Below are 19780 nucleotides of genomic sequence, written 5' to 3' on the forward strand. Positions count from 1 at the left end.
ATGAAAACTTATTAATCATAGGATTGACCCCCAGTGCAAACTACTATGCTTGCCTATTCAGAGGCTTCCAAGATCTATAATTAGAAATATAAGTTCAAAACCATTTCAAATTTGACTTAGAATAGTCCAGGCACCGCATAAGTGACTCCCACTGCAAACCTCAAAGTTATATTCTTTCAGTCTGCCAATCTCTACAATTAGTGATGATAGATACAAGCTTGGAATTTTCTTACAGCATAAACTGCAAATGTCTGTGTTTTGTTGGCTGCCGAGTTCTAATAGATTTTGAGTAACAGACTTAAAAGCTAATTATGTTGAATTCAGAGTAGATTTAATTCATGAACTGATTCACAGAACAAACCTAAATGCTTACATCTTGATGGCCTACAAATGCCCCAATCTTCCTTATATTCGATAGTCAAGTATAAAGAAGAAAAAGATGACCCATGAAGAGCCACGCTAGCCAAGGACCATCCTGAGTCCTGACTATTAACTATTAAGGACCAAATTTTACCATGTTCTAGGGTCTTTCTCTGTGGCTGAGTATATGCTCAGTTGGATCAGGTACCCTGTAAAATGCATGAGTTAGTTGTAGCACAATCCTTAAACTATATCTCACAAATAAATAATTGCTCAATTTCTCATTAAAGTAAATAAACCAAATGCTAAATCATTAACATGTTTAAAATGGCATAATGACATCTCAAATTGACATGTCTAGATTCTTGGCGCTAGCACATAAATTGGATATACATGAAATGTACAACTATGGTACTTATTGCCATTAAGTCCAATTATACATAAATAATGTACACACACATGATTATGCAAATAATGAATCACATTGATATAAACTGTCCTGGCCATCATCAACCCAACATGGTCATCCTGCAAAGCCATGGGATGAGAGCATGATTCAGGAGCTTTTTTGCCCAACCATTAAGTGTTGGTATGTGGCAACTGATCACGCTATACTGTACACTCTCAAAATTTTTTTTCTCCTTTTTTTTTTGTGTGACTTTGTAAAACTCTAATTTCTAGTAATTCTTAAAATAGGGTTTGGTATAAGTGGTTGGGAGTTGAGGAGTTGTATTGTAGTGTATTCATGAGAATGTTGCAGGTTATGCAGTGGATAATAGATGTTTGAGTTCCTGCAGTTTGGTGGATGTAGCCCATATTGGGTGAACTGTGTTAAATTCTGTCTTCTTGTTTCATTTTGTGTGTGTTTTCATTCCTGTCTTATTGATTGAATATGCGTTTAACTGTTTGATATCTATCTTCTAACCCTAACATTAAGATTATGCTTTCCTGGAATTCATCCTGACACAAAGAATACCTGACCCGGGACAAAATGCTCAGCAACCTTGAACAGTAGGCATGATGGAATCCCAATGCAATGTAATATATCTACATGTATTTATAATCATGAATATGCAATGCTCTTCTGTCACTATCGGGATATCACAGAGAAATGGTAATAAAATTTGCTAAGTTAAATTCATCTATTTCACCAAATACATGTCTTTGGCCAAAGAACTTGGGATATCACTACAAGATCTTGAAAAGAGTACCAAACTTCTCTGTTAACCCATGTTTGGCATCCTTTCTCGAAAATGTAGCCCAAAACTATGGCAATGGAGCTTTAAGTCATGGTTGTTTTAAAAAAACCCAAAAAACAAAACAAAGTGTTGGATTAAATCTCCCAAACTAGGCTGTACAATTATGAGCCATGTGGCTTTGGCCAAAATGTCGCCTTGATTGCCATATGGAACAACAACACTTGCTGCTGTAACATGGGAGAAGGGAAGGGAATGGGTAGTCAACTCACCCATGGGGATTGACCCCCCACTTAATGCAAATAGCTACTCATTTGGGTAGGGACAATTGTATAATCAAGCGGGAAGTAAAGTATATACATAATAGTATATAGACATTGTAGAACCGGAAGCAGAATGGTTCCTATCTGAAAGGTAAAAATCAGCTTGTAGTGCTGCAAAAAAATGAACTGTTGCAATATTTTATATCAAATGAAGGATTGTGTTTGTTATATTTAAATTTCTTAAATATTCTACAAGCTTAATGCTTAGTTAAATTGATGAAATTCACTAATTAAGTGCATGCCCTGCAATTGTTAGTTGTTAGGGAATTGCATTCCATTGAGTTTTATCATATACTGGAAGGTTCTGAAGGCCTGCAAAGAGTACAATGGTAGTACATGAATGCTTTGGACATATATCATAGCATTCCATGCATTTTTAAATAGTTATAAATAGGTATCAGGCAAACTAATACATGCCTTGAGAGAAGTCAAACCCTAGTCTTGTGGGCTTATTTTCAATCTCTTGTGAAATAGGCTTCATATTTTCTCTTTAATGATTCTGATGGATTTTAGTAGCAATTGTGCCATAGAAAGGGAATGTTCCTTGCGCTTCGATTTTCTCATTGAAACTTGTACCTATGATCTCTCAAATTCTCAACATTAAATCCACCAATGTTTTTAACTCCATCCATTTTTATGTAAACTAAAGGAAAAGCTACTGGAATAATAATAGCTAAAATTGTGGCTCAAATAGTCGCTCTCTTCTTTTGTATTAGCAACTCTTTATCATCTAATGGAAAAACATTTAACACTCCCTTTACTGTAATATAAATCTGCTAAAATAGTTATCAGTGAGAACATTGCAATATCATTTGTGGTCTTTTCAGACGTAATATTCTGTAAAGTTGAACTTTATAGTTGCTTCCTTTTTCATATTATTTCCCTTTCACATTCTGAATATAGTTCTCTTTTATAGTGTTTTTGAAATTGTAAGTACTAATCAATTATATTACTCATTACCATAGTTACATCGCCTTGGGGGACAAGTTTTGAGGATGGGGGACAGAGGGGCCTTAATTTGGGGATGGTGGGAGGTTGTATATACTATACATATGGTGCTTAAAATGCTAGTTATAAGATGTATTGCAATATAAGATATAAAGATGTAAAAGAGTAAATACGTGAACATTGCATTGAATTGGAACATTGAACATAAATAGTCGAATCGACAAATAGTCAACACTGAGACGTCCCCCCATCTTCAGTGGAGGTGGTTGAATCTAGTGGTGCTGCTGGGGATGGGGGAATGGCGCCCCCAAGTCCCCGATGCGTACTTGCCTCTGGGACGTTGGTAAAAAGTTGGGGGATGTGTCCCCTTCTTACTATGCTCATTACAAAGCCTAAGACAAAAAAAATGCAATAGGGAGGGTTCAAAGAGTCGAAAAACAAAAGGAAAATTCTATTGGAATAACAAGAAGGTTTTTATAGGCCTATTAATGGGCCTTCTTGGGGTGATCTAGTTTCTTATGAGTAGGAGGAGGTTGTATGGATTAATTGGGAGGAGAATTGGATCAAAGTTAATTTTGATGGGCCCTCATCTTGGGTAGGATTTGTTTCCCAAGATCACATGGTGCAGATCATCGCCTTTGGAGCTGAAAATCTTCTATGGGTATAGACAATCAAGCCAAATCTCAAGCTGTTTTATCTATTGTTAGAATGGTAGATGTTTTGAGATCCTGAATTTGCATTTAATACCATTAGAAGGAGAGGTTTCATCTTGGGAAAATGAAAAATAATTAGAAAGGAATTTACAAAATTTGAAAATTTCTCATGTAAAGTGTGTAGGAAATGATGCGGTAGACAAGATGTCTAAGTGGGTGGTCCCCATAAATGACCCACAAGACAAAGGGATGTTTCACAACCTCCAAAACATCATTTTTAATTGGTGGAAGCTTCTGGACGCTACCACCCACTAATCTACTCATGGACATTTGTGATAATGTTAATGCTTTATGGCATTGTGCTTGCTCCTTTAAAAAGGTTTTGGAGCTCTTTACCTTTTGTATTTGAAATTGGTAGAGGTATTTGGGGTGACCATATATTTACTACATTTTTGAGATCTTTCCAGTGGTTTATGTGGAAGTGATAATGGCTCTATTTGCAATGCAGGCAAAGTTCATCCCCATTACTCACAAGCAGTAACTAGCAATTTTGGGTAGGATTTCGGAAGATGAATGAAAAATGTGTTTGAGCTTGAAGACTCCATGCTTTATCAAATGGTAGAAATGTTATTGGGGAAGAACTAGAAGTATATAAAATCAGAATATTGCTACTGCACAAATGTGGACACACCTCGATTTGTTTGGCATGGTGGCTGGAGCTTGGTAGTAAGGATGATGCTCACTAGGCATTACATGAGTGCATTAGGGATAAATGGGCATATGGGTCTGGCTTTCATTGTGATGGAAAAACCAGGTGAAAGATTCATCACACAAGAAAGATGAATGGTTGAATGTTTCTAAGGTCCCTGCACCACTGAGACCCTTTCTACTAAAAAGTGTTGGGAAGGACAAGGGGAAGAGGTGCCCCAGGGCTCAAGTGGGATGGGATTTATCAAAGATTACCTTTGAGATGGGGCTTGTGAAGAGGAGCTATTTGGAGTGGATGTTGTGAAGCAAGCATGGAAATGACAAAAATTCTCAAAAGACGATTATTGGGTGAGCACCCTGTGCAGGAGGAGAAAACTTGAACTTGGAGGGTCTTTTTTGTTTACAGTTTTTTTTATCTGTTTGTAATCCTTAATGAATAGTTGTGAAAATCATTTATGGTTTATAGTTGTATAGTTGAAGCAATTGATAAGTAATAGATATTTTTCCACAAGTCAATTTGTGATATTGCTTTCAGGATTTAACTGTGTAGTTTTTTGAGTCAAACTCATCGACTCATGTTTCATTAGCAGTGATGCACACAAATCCATCTCTCATGACAATAAATGGAACACTTCATAGTCATTGGATCTAGGTGATGCTCACAGAGGTGAAGCACCAAGACTTCCCAGGAGGTCACCCATCCTAGTACTAATCCAGCTCAAGCGCGCTTAGTTACGGAGTTTCCTCCATGATTAAACCCACTCTACTTGCAATCCCATTTGCAAAACCTTCACCACGTGTTGTGCCTTATGAACAGTGCATTAGAAAGTCCCTTAAGCTCATCAATTGATTAAGAAAGAGATTTTTTTCCATACCAAGTCAAATTGTGATATCGCTATTAGGATTTAATTGTGTAGTTTTTGGAGTCAAACTCATTGACTCATGTTTCATGAGTATTGATTCACACAAACTCATCTCCCATGACAAAAAATAGAACACTTAGCACTCATTGGATCAAGGTGATGCTCAAAGAGGTGAAGCACCAGGACTTCTCGGGAGGTCACCCATCCTAGTACTACTCCAACTCGAGTGCGGTTAGCTACAAAGTTTCCTCCATGGTTAAACTCAGTCTGCTTGCAACCCCATTTGCTAAAATTTCACTGAGTGTTGTGCTTAAGAACCATTTATTAGAAAGCCCCTTAAGCTCATCAATTGAGAAGTAGGAAATATTTTTCCACAAGTCAAATTGTGTGATATTGCCATCAGGATTTTACTATGTAGTTTTTTGAGTCAAACTCATTGACTCATGTTTCATGAGTAGTGATTCACACAAATCCATCTTTTATGACAATAAATGGAACACTTAGCATTCATTGGATCTAGGTGATGCTCATAGAGGTGAAGCACTGAGACTTCCCAGGAGCTCAACCATCTTAATACTATAGCTCGAGCACACTTAACTACGGAGTTTCCTACAAGGTTAAACCCACTTTGCTTGCAACGTTCATGTCTATAAACACTTCAGTGTTAATTTTGTAAAGACAGGACAGTCTTTTTTATGTATAGTCACAGTGGTTTTCGGGGTTAGTGGTATCTGAAGGTGTTTGGCTGGTTATTTAGAAATATAGTGGTTTCATGGTCTGCTCGCTAGTCTAAGATAAATCTTTTCTTTATATTTTAACACTATAATAAAAAATAGACCCATATTTACAAAAACAACAAGGTTTTCATTGTTTATGGTATGAAATCACATAGAAAATAGGAAAAGCAATAGATTGAAATGGAAATACCTTCATAATTTCATTGGAGTTATTTTAATTTTCAAATCTTTCCTCTAGTTAGTCAAGAATCACTTTCCTAGCCGTTTTGTGCACATGCCAAAGATCAAAATGAGAGAAAATAGAGAAAAGAGCTTTTTTGTTGCAATCAAGCCTTTTTGTTTTTATTTTACAACCATATTTTTTTTGGAAAATTATGGTTTCCAATTCTAAAACTCTGTCTCATAAAAAGACTTTTGAGAAACTTGCAAGTTTCCTACTTGTTGATGTGTAGTTTATGGAATGTCCCCATTGGTTGCCAGCATCAGAGTTTCAAGGATTAGCCTAATATGGGATTCTCGTAGGCTATTGAGGATGGTTAGAGGGTCTTCTGAGGATTGATTCATCTCCAACATTTAGCGATTTATGGATTTGGCCTTCATTCGATGTCATTTGGACTCCATTTTTCATACTGACTATGTATAGTAAGTCAGGGGTAATAGAGATGGACCCTTTCTATTTTTAGAAAGTGTATCTGGTCACATGGGGAATTATGAGGAGAGATTCCTATTTCAGATGACATGGCAATCAAACAAGTATTTCAAATATTAAAGTTCAAGTGACTTAAGTGATTTATTTAAATATTTTAATGTTATAAAGTAACTTAAGTGACTAAAAAATGAAATTGGCTTTTAATCCAACATTGCCTAGTTGTTTGTGTCTTCCCTCATATCGAGGTTATAAAAGCGTGGAGTTACATTGGGATTGACACTATGAATATATGTTATTGTTAATTCCTTAAGGTTGCTTAAATGTGACTGGATATTTCCTAAGGACGAAACCCCTTAAGGAAATAAGTGAGATTGGACACAAACCTAGTGCTCACATTGTAGGTTCAGAAATATGAGTTGAGTTAATGCATTGATTTACAGATTGTTGAAGTTCCATGATAGGTAGCAGAAGTGGTGATTGAACTGTGTAGAGTTACTTGGGGGCATACAGGTCCTTAGCGGGCAGATGTGGGTGCTTGGACAACCGATAGGGTTGGCAGACACTTATAGCTGAGAAGTAAATATATCAGTAACCTCGTTCTGCAGTGCAATTGCTTCACCTTTGAGAGTTGGAGTAGCCTGGTAGTAGATTTACAAGTGCTAGGGAATATATATAGGTCAGGTGTGTTAAAGTCGGACCACATACAACCAACATGTCTACATCCGTAGCCAATATCAACACATACAGGTCCTTAGCGGGCAGATGTGGGTGCTTGGACAACAGATAGGGTTGGCAGACACTTATAGCTGAGAAGTAAATATATCAGTAACCTCGTTCTGCAGTGGCATTGCTTCACCTTTGAGAGTGGGAATAGCTTGGTAGTAGATTTACAAGTGCTAGGGAATATATATAGGTCAGGTGTGTTAAAGTCGGACCACATACAACCAACATGTCTACATCCATAGCCAATATCAACACCACGTAGGGAATACACAGATCGACAAAGTTAGCAAATTGTGAGGTGGTCACGACAGTTGCCCAATGTGACTTTGTCACTCTATCTCCAGTATTGCGGAGACACCATCACAAGCATCACCTATAGGTTAGGCAAAAACAGAATCACGTGTGGTTAAGGTGGCAGTAACATTATTCATTGCTGCATATAACTTCCTTATGACACCATATACACTAGGTGCTCTGAAGAATCCATGAGCGTTGTAAGTATAGGTGTCACATCCCCTTCCTTACATTGAATATAATATTAGTTATCAAGTCTGAAATTGGGTGACTGTAACATTGCTATATGTACGTTTTTTCAGTATTGGTGAAATAAGAGTTTGTGTTTGAGATATCACTTTTTGAGATATGATTATCCATACTGCTGTATGATCGTTATTGTGTGATAGCAGCTTATCATTTCATAATAGGAGAACTGGAATTCTCAGTGTATTAGATTAGCATTTATATTTGTATTGTTCTTCTAGATTGGTACTTGTTCAAGAGTATTTGCTCTCCAAGTTTATTTCAGGGTTGCTTGCAAACTGTTTGCAAAAATGTCAATGAAGGAAAGTATGAATTTTTTATAGAACTAGGGAAGGGATATTACAATGGTAGCAAAGCTGGTCTTCCTGCCAGCTTGTGGATTTATAACAGAGGCAAATTTTTATAAGGATTTATCAGAAATAGTCTAAGTTGAGAGATGGAGATTGTGGAGTGGATTTGTATGGAGTGTTTATGCAAGTAGAAGTCTGTTTGTGAATGCAGTATTGCAAAATCATAGTTTTGGAAGATAGTGGTATTGTGATTTTTGCTATTACCACAGAGGTAATAAAACCCAGGAGCCAATAGTGCTATGAAATGGAGCATTGTTCAGTAGCAGGTATAGGAAAGAGGAAGTGAAACACGTACAAGACACTCAAATGGCTCGTAATGAGAATGAACAAGGACGGGAAGTGAGGGAAACTTTGAGGGCTATTAGAGATGGGCAGAACCATAGATGTGAGTATCGCCGATTAATCGGCGATATGACATAAAATCGCGATTTTTTGGGGCCGGCGATTTAGTCGCCCCAAAAATCGTGATTTTTTTTTGCAGATTTTTTCCAAAAAATCGCAGATTAATCGCCTAAAAAATCGCCTAAAAATCGCGATTTGTTGCAAAAAAATCGCCCCTGCCCGGCAGTCACATAAAATGAAGAAAAAACACATTTTTTTCATTCTGTTTTTACATTGCTTAGGGCGTTTTGGAGAGGAGAGGATAGAGAAGGAGTTCTTGGCAAGAAACAAGCGGAATCGAGTGCATTTGGAGGCCTTTTGATTCGATTTCTTCGTTACTAGGTAAGTGATTTGAATCTTTGTTTTTTATTTTTGCAAGAGATTGTATTTTTATTTCTTGCATGTAAATGGATAACAATACATTCCTAATTAGTTAGGAATGCATTTGATGAATGTAAGCAAGATTAAATGCATTCATTTGCATTTTTTTCCATTCTAGATCAAATTTATGCTAGAAATTTGCACTTTTTTGAAAAATTTGAAACCCTAGCAGCTAGTTTGTTTGAATGTTATTTGGATTTCAATTTATTGGCGCTGTTATTGGAATGTTGCTTGAATTCTTTGTTTAACTGTTAACTTTGATCTTGTTATAATTTATTTATAGTTTTTTTTTAAAAATTTGTATGTGTAGGCAGCCCGCAACAGTTTTAAATGGCAGACAAATGGCCATTGACTCCATGCCCCTCAGGCTACATTGGCACCAGGCCAAAGAATGCGAGAGATCAGGGATGGAAATATGCCTATGAAGCACCTGATGAACCAACCAAAGTGATTTGCATTCGATGTGAAAAAGTAATATCCGGGGGGCATTTACCGGTTCAAATATCACATTGCAAGGATCTCAAAACATGATACGAATCCTTGTGAGAGTACAACAAAAGAAATAAAAAGGTTTGCAAATGCCTTGCTCGCAGCTGGAGAGCAAAAAAAATTGCAAAGAGAGCGGAATAAATTGCATGTCAGGGCAGCCATAGCAGAGACCCAGGGCAGTTTTGTTGATGTTCAGGAGGAGGAAGCAGCCATTGAGAGCATGGTCGGCTCTTATCGTGGGCCACGTGTCCGCAAACAGGGTGGTTTTTCTTTCATGAGTTTCGCTTCCACTCCCACTCCTACACCTCCTAGCCCTTTCGCACCATCAGGATCAGCAGGTGCTTCTGGGATAGGGAGCTATTTTGTGCTGAGGCACACACCTGGTGCACAACCTTCATTAGAGGCCACTAGATGGAATAAGGAGGTCCATGACCAGTTGGACAATGCACTAGCAGATTTTTGGGTTTTCAACAACCTTCCTATTAGTGTTGTTGACAGTCCCTATTGGGAGGCTTTGGCCATAGGGTTGACAGTTGCAGGAAAGGGGTACAAGTCCCCTTCTCGTTTTGTGTTGGGTGGCAGGTAAGCGAATAATTTTATTACACTCGATTTCCTTTTAATTTTTAACTTTTTACTTAGTTCTAAATTTTAATTAATTTATCTAGAAATTAGAATGTTGATTACTAAAGTCTAAATCAATTTTAAATTACTAAGAATCTAAGACATAACTAAATTTTGTTTTTGTAGGCTTATTGGAAATGTTGTTGAGAGGGCCAAAGCATTTGTTGAGGAACAGAAACAGGAATGGACAAAATTTGGTTGCACCATTCTTTTTGACGAGTGGACGGATGGGAAGAGTAGGACCATAATTAATTTTTTGGCCTGCTGTAATGATAATGTGGTGTTCCTGAAATCAATCGATGCCTCCAACAAGGTAAAAAATGCTCAGACATTGGCATTGATGTTGGAGAACATGGTCTTAGAGATTGGCATTGAAAATGTGGTGCAAATCATCATAGACAATGCTGCTGCATATGTATCAGCAGGTAAACCATAATTTTATGTTGCATGTGCATTGTGAATTTCACAAGAAGAATTTTTAATAGTTTGATATTTTTGAAAAGTTGGAAACTAATTAGTATTTTCTTTTACAATTGGCAGGAAAACTCCTACAGCAGAGGCACCCCACTCTCTCTTGGACCCCATGTGTAGCACATGTCCTTGACCTTCTTTTGGAGGACATGGGCAAACTTGAGTGGGTCACTCCAATTGTGGAGGATGCAAGGCGGGTGACAAAATACATATACAATCACCCATGGGTCCTTAGCCTGATGAGAGAGCACATTGATGGCAAAGAAATTGTCAGGCTTGCCGTTACAAGGTTTGCAACGATTTTTTTGACATTGGAAAGCATTCTCGATAATTTGGCTTCTTTGAAGCAAATGTTTGTTTCCAAAAAATGGCTTGCTTCCACATTTTCAAAGAAGAGTGAAGGAGAGAATGTTGTGTGGATTGTGTTTGATAAATATTTTGAAGATAAGGCCTGATGAAAGAGTAAAAGTAACTACAAAACTTTAAGTTTTAGTTTACACTTTACAACTTTATAACATACTAAGTTTGTAACTCAAGTAAATAATAATTTTGTAACTTGTCAACTAATTTCAAATTTATATTGCAGGTGTCTGAGCCTTTAGTCAGAGTTTTGTGTTTGGTTGATGGAGACCAAATGCCAATGGGTGAACTATATGAGGCCATGGACAAGGCCAAAGAATTTGTCAAAAATTACTACAAGGGGGAAAGCATCAAATATGAACCCATTTGGCAGATCATTGATAGAAGGTGGAATAATCAGCTCCACCAACCCATTCATGTAGCAGGATATTTCCTCAACCCACGTTTTAGGTATACCGTAAGCTCATTCTTACTCAAATTTAAGTTAACGAAGACTTGAGTTCATTTTGCTTTCGTAGGGTGTTGGGTGTGTACTAAAATTGCAAGACTTATTTGTTTTTGGTTTTTGGTTTTAGGGCTGATGGTACATATGCAGATCCTGATGGAGAGGTCATCAGAGGCCTAAGTGAGTGCGTCGAAAAGATGGTAACCAGCGAGGAAACAAGAGATAAAATCATCGCTGAGCAGGAGATCTTCACTTCAGCAGGGGGCAAGGTGTTCTCCACTTCTCTCTGCAAGAGAGCAAGGCTTACACAAACCCCAGGTAATACATTTGCAAACTTTTGAATCTCAAATGCTAAATTAACATTTATGTTTCACTTTTTGTTGTCTATTAGTATTTTCTAACTTGTACAATTTTTGTGATGCAGTGGCTTGGTGAACCACTCGGGGTGCAAGCACTCCAAATCTTGCAAAATTTGCTCTCAGAATCCTATCACAGCCTTGCAGCACATCACATTGTGATTGCAACTGGAGTTTGTTTGAGGCCATCCACACAAAAAAGAGAAATAGGTTGTCCCAAAAGAGGATGAATGGCATGGTCTATGTGCAATATAATCTTAAATTGCGCATGAAAAAGGCACAACAAGATCCTCTTGGGCCGATCGATTTGGATGAGATAGATCCTTATTATGATTGGACGGCACAGGAGCAGGCTCCCTTATTTACACAAGAGGACATCTCCAATTTGGAGAGGGAGGGCGCGGAGGAGGCTGCGGAGGACAAAGGGGGTGAAACTGGATATGACATCGATTTGGATGACATTGAGGAGGGCGATTATGAGGATGATGACATTGAGCTTATTGCAGAGGACCTTGACATCTTGCGCGCAACGAATGTGGAGCTACCGACATCTAGTTCTATAGCTACACCATCTCCTGCATTGGCACAGACACAGACACAGGCACAAACCCTGCGGGGTTCTAGTTCTAGAGCTTTACCCTCTCCCGCACTCGCTAGTAAAGCGACTGGGAAGAGGAAGATGTAGTCCTGTATTTGACATTTGTACTTATTTGTAGTCATGTTGATGTGCTTATTTGAACTCTTTACATTTGACACTTTATTTATGAGAATACTTCTCATGTGTTGTGAACTTGTTAGTTGTTAGTAATTTACAACTTGTCACTACTTGTTAGTAATTTACCGATTAATAACTCTTTTTGCATTGATATATATCTAAACATGATTGTTTAATTTGTTTCTTATGTATTGTTAGTAATTAAGTCATTAGATGCAAAAAAACATTGAATTCTGTAAAAAAGTCGCATTTTTTAATTAAAATTTAGTGGTTTTTTAGTCCTTGATTTTTTCCTCGATTTTTTTTCGATTTTTCCCAATTTTTCCCGATTAAACTTTTTCAGGCCTAGGCGATTAATCTCCTCAGGCGATTTTTACATCAATGGGTAGAACAATATAGCCATTGCGCTTCAGCAGCTTACAAGTGCTATGTAGTAGTTAGCTCCGCCTCACAGGGCAGCCTCAAGTCATCATAGTGGAGGTGGTAGTGTGGCAGGATCACCTTGAGCTACTAGGGCCCCCACATGGAACATTGATAGGCCTTTGATGCCTGTTTTTAATGCGAAGGAAGAGGTAGCACCACTCGCGAAACCAAACCTACTACCAAATTACGTTATGACAATGTACGATGAATGAGATTTATTCCTTGATCCGGTTAAACAGAATTTGCCCTTTGTTTAACACTTAAATAAAAAAATGGAGAGCTTGTTAGATCTAGAGACAATTGAGAGGTCAGCGAGGTATTCGATTTTTGCCTTTCGAAGGCCGCTATCGAGATTGCAGGGAAGGAAACTTGAGTTTTCCCCAACAAGTGTCTATGATGCAGATGTACCTATATTTAGTACAACACCTGCTAGTCTTATCTACTGCATTGACGATGGACCCAATTCACAGAGATCAGTGGATGTGTTAGTACCCTTGGTGGATAACGACGCTAAGCTTTAGCATGTTGAGGCCCCTAGAGTTGTTGTAGTTAGTGTAGAGATAGTTGATGTAGTTGTTACTACTGATACTTTAGGCTCTTTTTGAGGAGGGAATTATTATTGGAGATTTGTATGGGAGTTGTCACAGTGTTGCTCTAGTGTAGAAGGCAGTTGCTTCCTCAGGTGGGACCGATGCATGTATGGAGTCACCTAGTTGTGATGTTGGTGATTTGGGTGTTACAATGGAGTCAGTAGATGTGGGTTTATGTCCTAGCATTATTGATTCATAGCTTGGCATAGAGTCATGTGTTCAGAGTCAGGTGACGACAATTGAGACTCTATTAGGTGATGGGGATGAAGACAATGTGGACACCTCTAGTGATTTGTTGGATGATGCTATGATTTGCACCGGGTATGATACCCCTTGTCAGATATTGGGTGATGACCCTTATGAGATTTTGGATGAGTCCCAGGATCAATGTTTGTAGGATCTTACTATTGAGGTGGAAGTTGAGACATGTGGGGAGATTGAGATTGCGAGGGCTTTTATTTCTTCGAAGGAGTTGTTTAAGGTACATAGTAATTGTATCTCGGATGCACAGTTGTGTAAGGACAATAGCACATGTATGAGTGATTTTGTGGTGGGTAGTTCTGATTTAGTTTCCTATCACAGTGCAGTTAGTGAGACACAGAGCTTGCATAGGAGTTAGGGGTTACAAAGGCATCGCGTGACTTATTAGCTGAACGCAAGTGATAGTGACATTTATTCATCTCTTGATCATTATGATGCTATTCAACGTATGCTAGCTACATTTGGTTGGGGTGCCCCAGTGTCAGATGAGCACGGTGATAGTAGTCTTTCCTTAGTAGAGGTTCATGCACTTTGAGAGGCTGTTAGGATCTTGAAGCATAGTTACTCCCAGTTAGTTGATGACAGAGATTACCTTCTGGAGTGGGGTAGCACGTGCTATGAGGCATTGTTAGGGAAAGAGGAGGAGGTGGTTGAGATCACTCGAGAGCTTGAGGTGATGGTGGACTCTCTTCAGTATACTCAGTTGGCTCTTTAGGAGTCACAGTCATAGTTGGGTGAGGTTAACATGGAGTTAGAACGGGTATAGTCAACACCAACTTCAGACCCTATTTAGTTACATATTGTGGTTGGTGGTGAGTTTGCTTCTATGGTTGACGATGAGGAACATGATGATGTGGTGAACACATTCGTCCAGGATATGAGTGTAGTATGTACAGAGGAGAGGAGAGCATCAATGAAGACGGGCTCTCATGGTGATTTGCTTCCTTCTATTGGAGGTGAATCGATTTTTTCTTTTCATACAGCTGGTAACATTGGATAGTTGGCATTGTCACATTTTCAGAGTGATCAGTTGCGGGGGAGTAGATTGATGCTTACACATCTAATTTCTACTGTACTGAGTCATTCATGGAGTATTTGCTTGAGAGCTCAGATTTGTGAGAGGTTTCATACAGTATATCTAAGGGTGCTTTCATTCGGGGCTCTCGTGCTATTTGACAATTGGTGAGGAAGATTGTAGAGACCTTGGCTACAATGCTTCCTAGTAGAGATTTTGTGGTTGGGCTTGTTGAGAAGTTTGCCCAGGATCTCGCCCGACTAATAGTTCAGAGTTAGAGATTGGAGCTATCTTCTGATTTCTAGTTTGATGACGATGAGACCTTGATAGTGATTGGGAGTTTTTATCGGCATTACACTTTGAGGAGTGCTCATCATTTTTCTTTTGAGCCACAGGTGGAGGACTTGGTTTTTAGTGTTATTGATGGTGACAGAAGGTTTAGTATTCATTAGACCTGCAAAGGGCGTGCTTCTCTGCTAATGAAGGGAGATTCTAAGATACGGGGTATTGTGAAACAGTTGGATGTGCTAGTGAATGAGATGAATCAAAATCACAAATGGATGACCCAACTGATTTCAAAGTCGGGATTTAAACAGAGAATAATATCACTTTTTCTAAGAGCGGAAGGTGATGATACAATTGCAGTTTCAGATTTGCGGGACATTTCTTATGAGACATAGCATGAGTTGGGGACAATTGAGGTGGAATGTGATGTGGGTTTATGTTAGGTTAAGTTAGATGATGCAGTTGTTGGCACGAGTTCCCTGGATCATGTATTTGATGGCGATGTAGTGATAGTGGGAGTAGGAGCATGCGAGGATACTGTCATATCAACAACCACTTCTGTGTTGGTTGAGTCATCCAATGAGGAGTTTAGCAGTATGCAAGCGATTGTATATTTGTGCTCTGATGGTAGTACACTTGTTACTGTTGATGAGGTGAGCGATGTAGTGATAGAGTCATGTTATACTATCGATCAACAGAGTGTTGGTGTTCACTTCATGAATAGTCCTACGTTTGACATGGATGCAACATTGTCTTATGACAATTCGCTGTTTGAGGTTGATGTTGATGACTCACCTGAGTGGAGTTGGGCTCAGTTTTCACCATCTATAAAGATTCAGTTTTGTGTTACGACAATTAGTGACGTTCCTGTGTCCATAGATTTTGATGTGGCTACACCTATGGTTGATACAGTTGGCATGAGTGCATATGGTTCTCCTGTAGCTACAACTCTTCAAGGGATTGTTGATCTGAATTCCTGTCCTGTTTATATTCTATGGGTGAGAACCAAGATGAAGATATTTCTTATGGGGGATTCTTTTGGTGATATTCTAACTCCTACATCATTAGCACAAGTTTTGAGTGTTATATTGCAAGTTATGTTGTTGGTCCTGATGATGTTAGTGGTATGCAGTTGGTTCAATGTTAACATGAGTGTCACGTACTATTTCATTTGGGATCCAGGTGGAGGTTGGAGTTCACTGTTATTGCTAGATTGCTTGAGGGCAAGCAATCTCGGGAAGGGAGGACTGTAATGTCCCCATTGGTTGCCAGCATCAGAGTTTCAGGGATTAGCCTAATATGGGATCCTTGCAAGCTATTGAGGATGGTTAGAGGGTCTTCTGAGGATTGATTCATCTTCAACATTCAATGATTTATGGATTTGGCCTTTGTTCGATGTCATTTGGACTCCATTTGTCATCCTTACTATGTATAGTAAGTTAGGGGTAATAGAGATGGACCTTTTCTATTTTTAGAAAGTGTATTTGGTCACATGGGGAATTATGAAGAGAGATTCCTATTTCAAACGACATTGCAATCAAACAAATATTTCAAGAGATATTAAAGTTCAAGTGACTTGAGTGATTTATTTAAATATGTTAATGTTATAAAGTTATAAAGTAACTTAAGTGATTAAAAGACGAAATTGGCTTTTAATCTCACATTGCCTAGTTGTTTGTGTCTTCCCTCATATCAAGGTTATAAAAGCGTGGAGCTACATTGGGATTGACACTATGAATATATGTTATTGTTAATTCCTTAAAGATGAAACCCCTTAAGGAAAGAAGTGAGATTGGACACAAACCTAGTGCTCATATTGTAGGTTCAGAAATATGAGTTGAGTTAATGCATTGGTTTACAGATTGTTGAAGTTCCACGACAGGTAGCAGAAGTGGTGATTGAACTCCGTAGAGTCACTTGGGCACATACAGGTCCTTAGCGGGCAAATGTGGGTGCTTGGACGACATATAGGGTTGGCAAACACTTATGGTTGAGAGGTAAATATATCAATAACCTCGTTCTGCAGTGGCATTGCTTCACCTCTGAGAGTGGGAGTAGCCTGGTAGTAAATTTACAAGTGCTAGGGAATATATACAGGTCGGGTGTGTTAAAGTTGAACCACATACAACCAATATATCGACAGTCCACAGCCAATATCAGCACCACATAGGGAATACATAGATCGACATGGTTAGTAGATTGTGAGGTGGTCAGGGCAGTCGCACAACGTGACTGTGTCACTCTAACTCCAGTATTGCGGAGGCACCATCACAAGCATCACCCACAGGCCGGGCAAAGGCAGAATCACGTGTGGTTAAGGTGGCAGTAACATTATTCGTTGCTGCACATAACTTCCTTACGACACACCATACACAATAGGGGCTCTGAAGAATCCATGAATGTTGTAACTACAGGTGCCACGTCCCCTTCCTTACATTGAATATAATATTAGTTATCAAGTCTTTAAATCGGGTGACTATAACACTGCTATATGTATGTTTATTCAATATTGGTGAAATGAGAGTTTGTGTTTGAGATATCACTTCTGAGATATGATTATATATACTGTTGTATGATCGTTATTGTGTGATAGTAGTCTGTCATTTCATAATAGGAGAATTGGAATTCTCAGTATATTAGATTAGCATTTATATTTGTATTGTTCTTCTAAATTGGTATTTGTTCAAGAGTATTTGGTCTCCAAGTTTATTTCAAGGTTGCTTGCAAACTGTTCGCAAAAATGTCAATGAAGGAAAGTCTGAATTCTTTATCGAACTAGGGAAGGGATATTATAGTTTGTGACTCACCAATAGAAGAACAAAATACCAAACTATGTTAGCCTCTCTTGATCAAAGTACGATGTATGCTAGGATTGCAAAAAGATCATATAGGTTACTCTTTGTCTCAGATCTTGATTGTAGATAAGCTCAATGGTTGATGTGATTTGCTAAATATCACAAGGCGTTTTACATTTGTTTCATATGGATTGATTCCAAATCATACTAGATGGGAGCTATCAAAATATATTGCACCAGGGTACCCTTTTTTGGGATTTTCAAGAAATATGCAGAAAGCAAACGAGAAAGGGTTTAGGAATTATAATGTTTTGGTGGACAAATTCCTGAACACCGAGTTCTACTTCACCAAGATAAACTATAACTTTGCGAGAACTGGTGCGATCTTCAAGGGGGTGTGCAATTTTATTTCGCACCACTACGGACACCATCAGAATGAACAATACACATGAAAAGTTTAGCATATATAGAGGTGGGGTTGAGGCTAACTTTGCACGACAACTTATAATCAGTACATTGTCGACAACTTACAATCAATAAACCATCAAAAGTATGAACCAAGGAATTCATCAAAACTTATCTAACCATCTAATCTAAATGAGGGAATAATGAAATCAAGAAAGCATTAAAACACATCAAATGATCACCAAACTCTAGTGAAAATTCTTTTGTCCCAATAGCTCTTAGCAACAATCTCAAAGTTTTGCTGTTTACAAAGGAGAATCCATTACACATTAAATGCCTTGTCTGCCTTGAATATACTATTCTTGATTGTCCTTCCTTAAATGCATTGATCTTTGGGATCTTTTACCAATGGGTGGAGTTGTTTGAGTGCCACATCAACATTCTGGGTGCCATGTAATGTCCTTGAACCATTTTAAAACTCGATCCAAATATGACTATATCCTTTGAATTAGCCCCATTTGACCATTTTCTTGCTTCCATGTGCCTGGTTGGGAATTCAACTTCTTGAAATGGATTGGACTTTCTCGTCAATGATTTTGTCAATGTGGAATTTCTTCTTATAGAACTACCTTCATCTTGGGCTTGGACTTTCAAAGAGAATCCAAGATGTCCCATCCTTCCATCATCTGTATATGTGCTCTTGAACTTGATGATATTTGAATTTTGAACACCTTGAATTGTGTTGTTTGGAATTTTGGATGTCTTCAACATTGGAACTAGAATCCTAGGACTTGAGTCTCTTCCTTGACCCTTTGGAGTTGGAATAACTTTACCTGCAAAATAGAATAGACAAACATGAGCACATGTGAGGAATTAAACTAGAAGGCGTCATTACATCTCATTCCAAACTTCAAACAAACTTTAAACTCGTGGAATCTTGAATATAAAACATTTTCCCATTCTAGAAGCAACTTTCCCTCTTCCAAAATTGACATGTTTTGTTCAAGACTGTGATCGCACTTATTGACATCTCCAAACTCTTTCATTGTCAAATTCCTAGAAATCCAATTTTGCTCCAATTGTCATTTTTGATCAATTTGGCCACTGTTTCAATTTTTCAAAATTTATTGATTAAATATTAAATAAGAAATTCAATATCTAATCAATTTAATGCTTTAAATGATAAAGTTGATTTATTACTCGCTTTGTTCTAGATTGATGCTTGGGATGGCAACCCTCCTATCTTATCTATGTTCCCTCATCTTCAGACCCTTCGTGATTCTTTTCTTAATGCTGGATGGGATAAGGTGGCTCATTATAAGACTCCTTATCACTTGGGTCTTGATGTTGGCTATAGATGGGCAAACTCTTCATATTGGCCTCTTGAGGGATTAGAGGAGAACCACTGGGATCTTTCTAGAATTTTGGTTTCTAGGGAGTGTTGCTCATTAGAGGGATGAGATGTTTTGGCTTGGGGGGTACCCCATTTGGTAAATACTTTGTTTCTGCTAGGTACAAGGAGCTTACTAGACAATTGTTTGGAGATGCTGAGGTGTTGTGGTGAAAACAAGTTTGGAATAAATTTTCTTGTCCAAATGTAATTTTTTCATGTGGTTGGTGGTCCATAACCGGTGTCTTATGTGGGATAATCGTTGTAAGCGTGGGTTCCAAGGGTCCTCAGTTTGTGTGTTGTGCAGCAATGGAGGGGAGTCTGTCTCCCATCTCTTCTTCAAGTGC

At 38.3% G+C, this 19780-nt stretch overlaps 2 protein-coding genes across 5 annotated transcripts in view; both read left to right on the plus strand.

Annotated features, from left to right (window-relative positions):
* LOC149551943 (initiator tRNA phosphoribosyl transferase family protein) overlaps positions 1–19780 on the plus strand; it is a 70065-nt gene that overhangs the window by 32853 nt on the left and 17432 nt on the right. Inside the window, exon 7 of one of the 4 annotated variants that reach the window (XM_089787442.1) lies at positions 10980–11098. The exons of the other annotated variants lie outside the window; for them this stretch is intronic. Coding sequence (XP_089643568.1) covers positions 10980–10987 — 8 coding nt within the window. The 3' untranslated portion in view covers positions 10988–11098. Of the gene's footprint in view, positions 1–10979; positions 11099–19780 lie in introns of those variants that run through there. 4 annotated transcript variants of the gene reach the window in all.
* LOC149551944 (uncharacterized) lies at positions 8505–10166 on the plus strand. The gene is made up of 2 exons (XM_089787446.1): positions 8505–8773; positions 9123–10166. The coding sequence occupies exon 2, from the start codon at positions 9522–9524 to the stop codon at positions 9885–9887; it is 366 nt and encodes a 121-aa protein (XP_089643572.1). The 5' UTR covers positions 8505–8773; positions 9123–9521; the 3' UTR covers positions 9888–10166.

This window comes from Cupressus sempervirens, chromosome 6, assembly GCF_028749045.1.
Source record: "Cupressus sempervirens isolate cs-2001-9-10 chromosome 6, ASM2874904v1, whole genome shotgun sequence".
Classification (NCBI taxonomy): domain Eukaryota; kingdom Viridiplantae; phylum Streptophyta; class Pinopsida; order Cupressales; family Cupressaceae; genus Cupressus; species Cupressus sempervirens.

Bases quoted from the DNA above. Each gene is read 5' to 3' on its own strand.
- LOC149551944 (XM_089787446.1), top strand. From the start codon at position 9,522: ATGGTCGGCTCTTATCGTGGGCCACGTGTCCGCAAACAGGGTGGTTTT.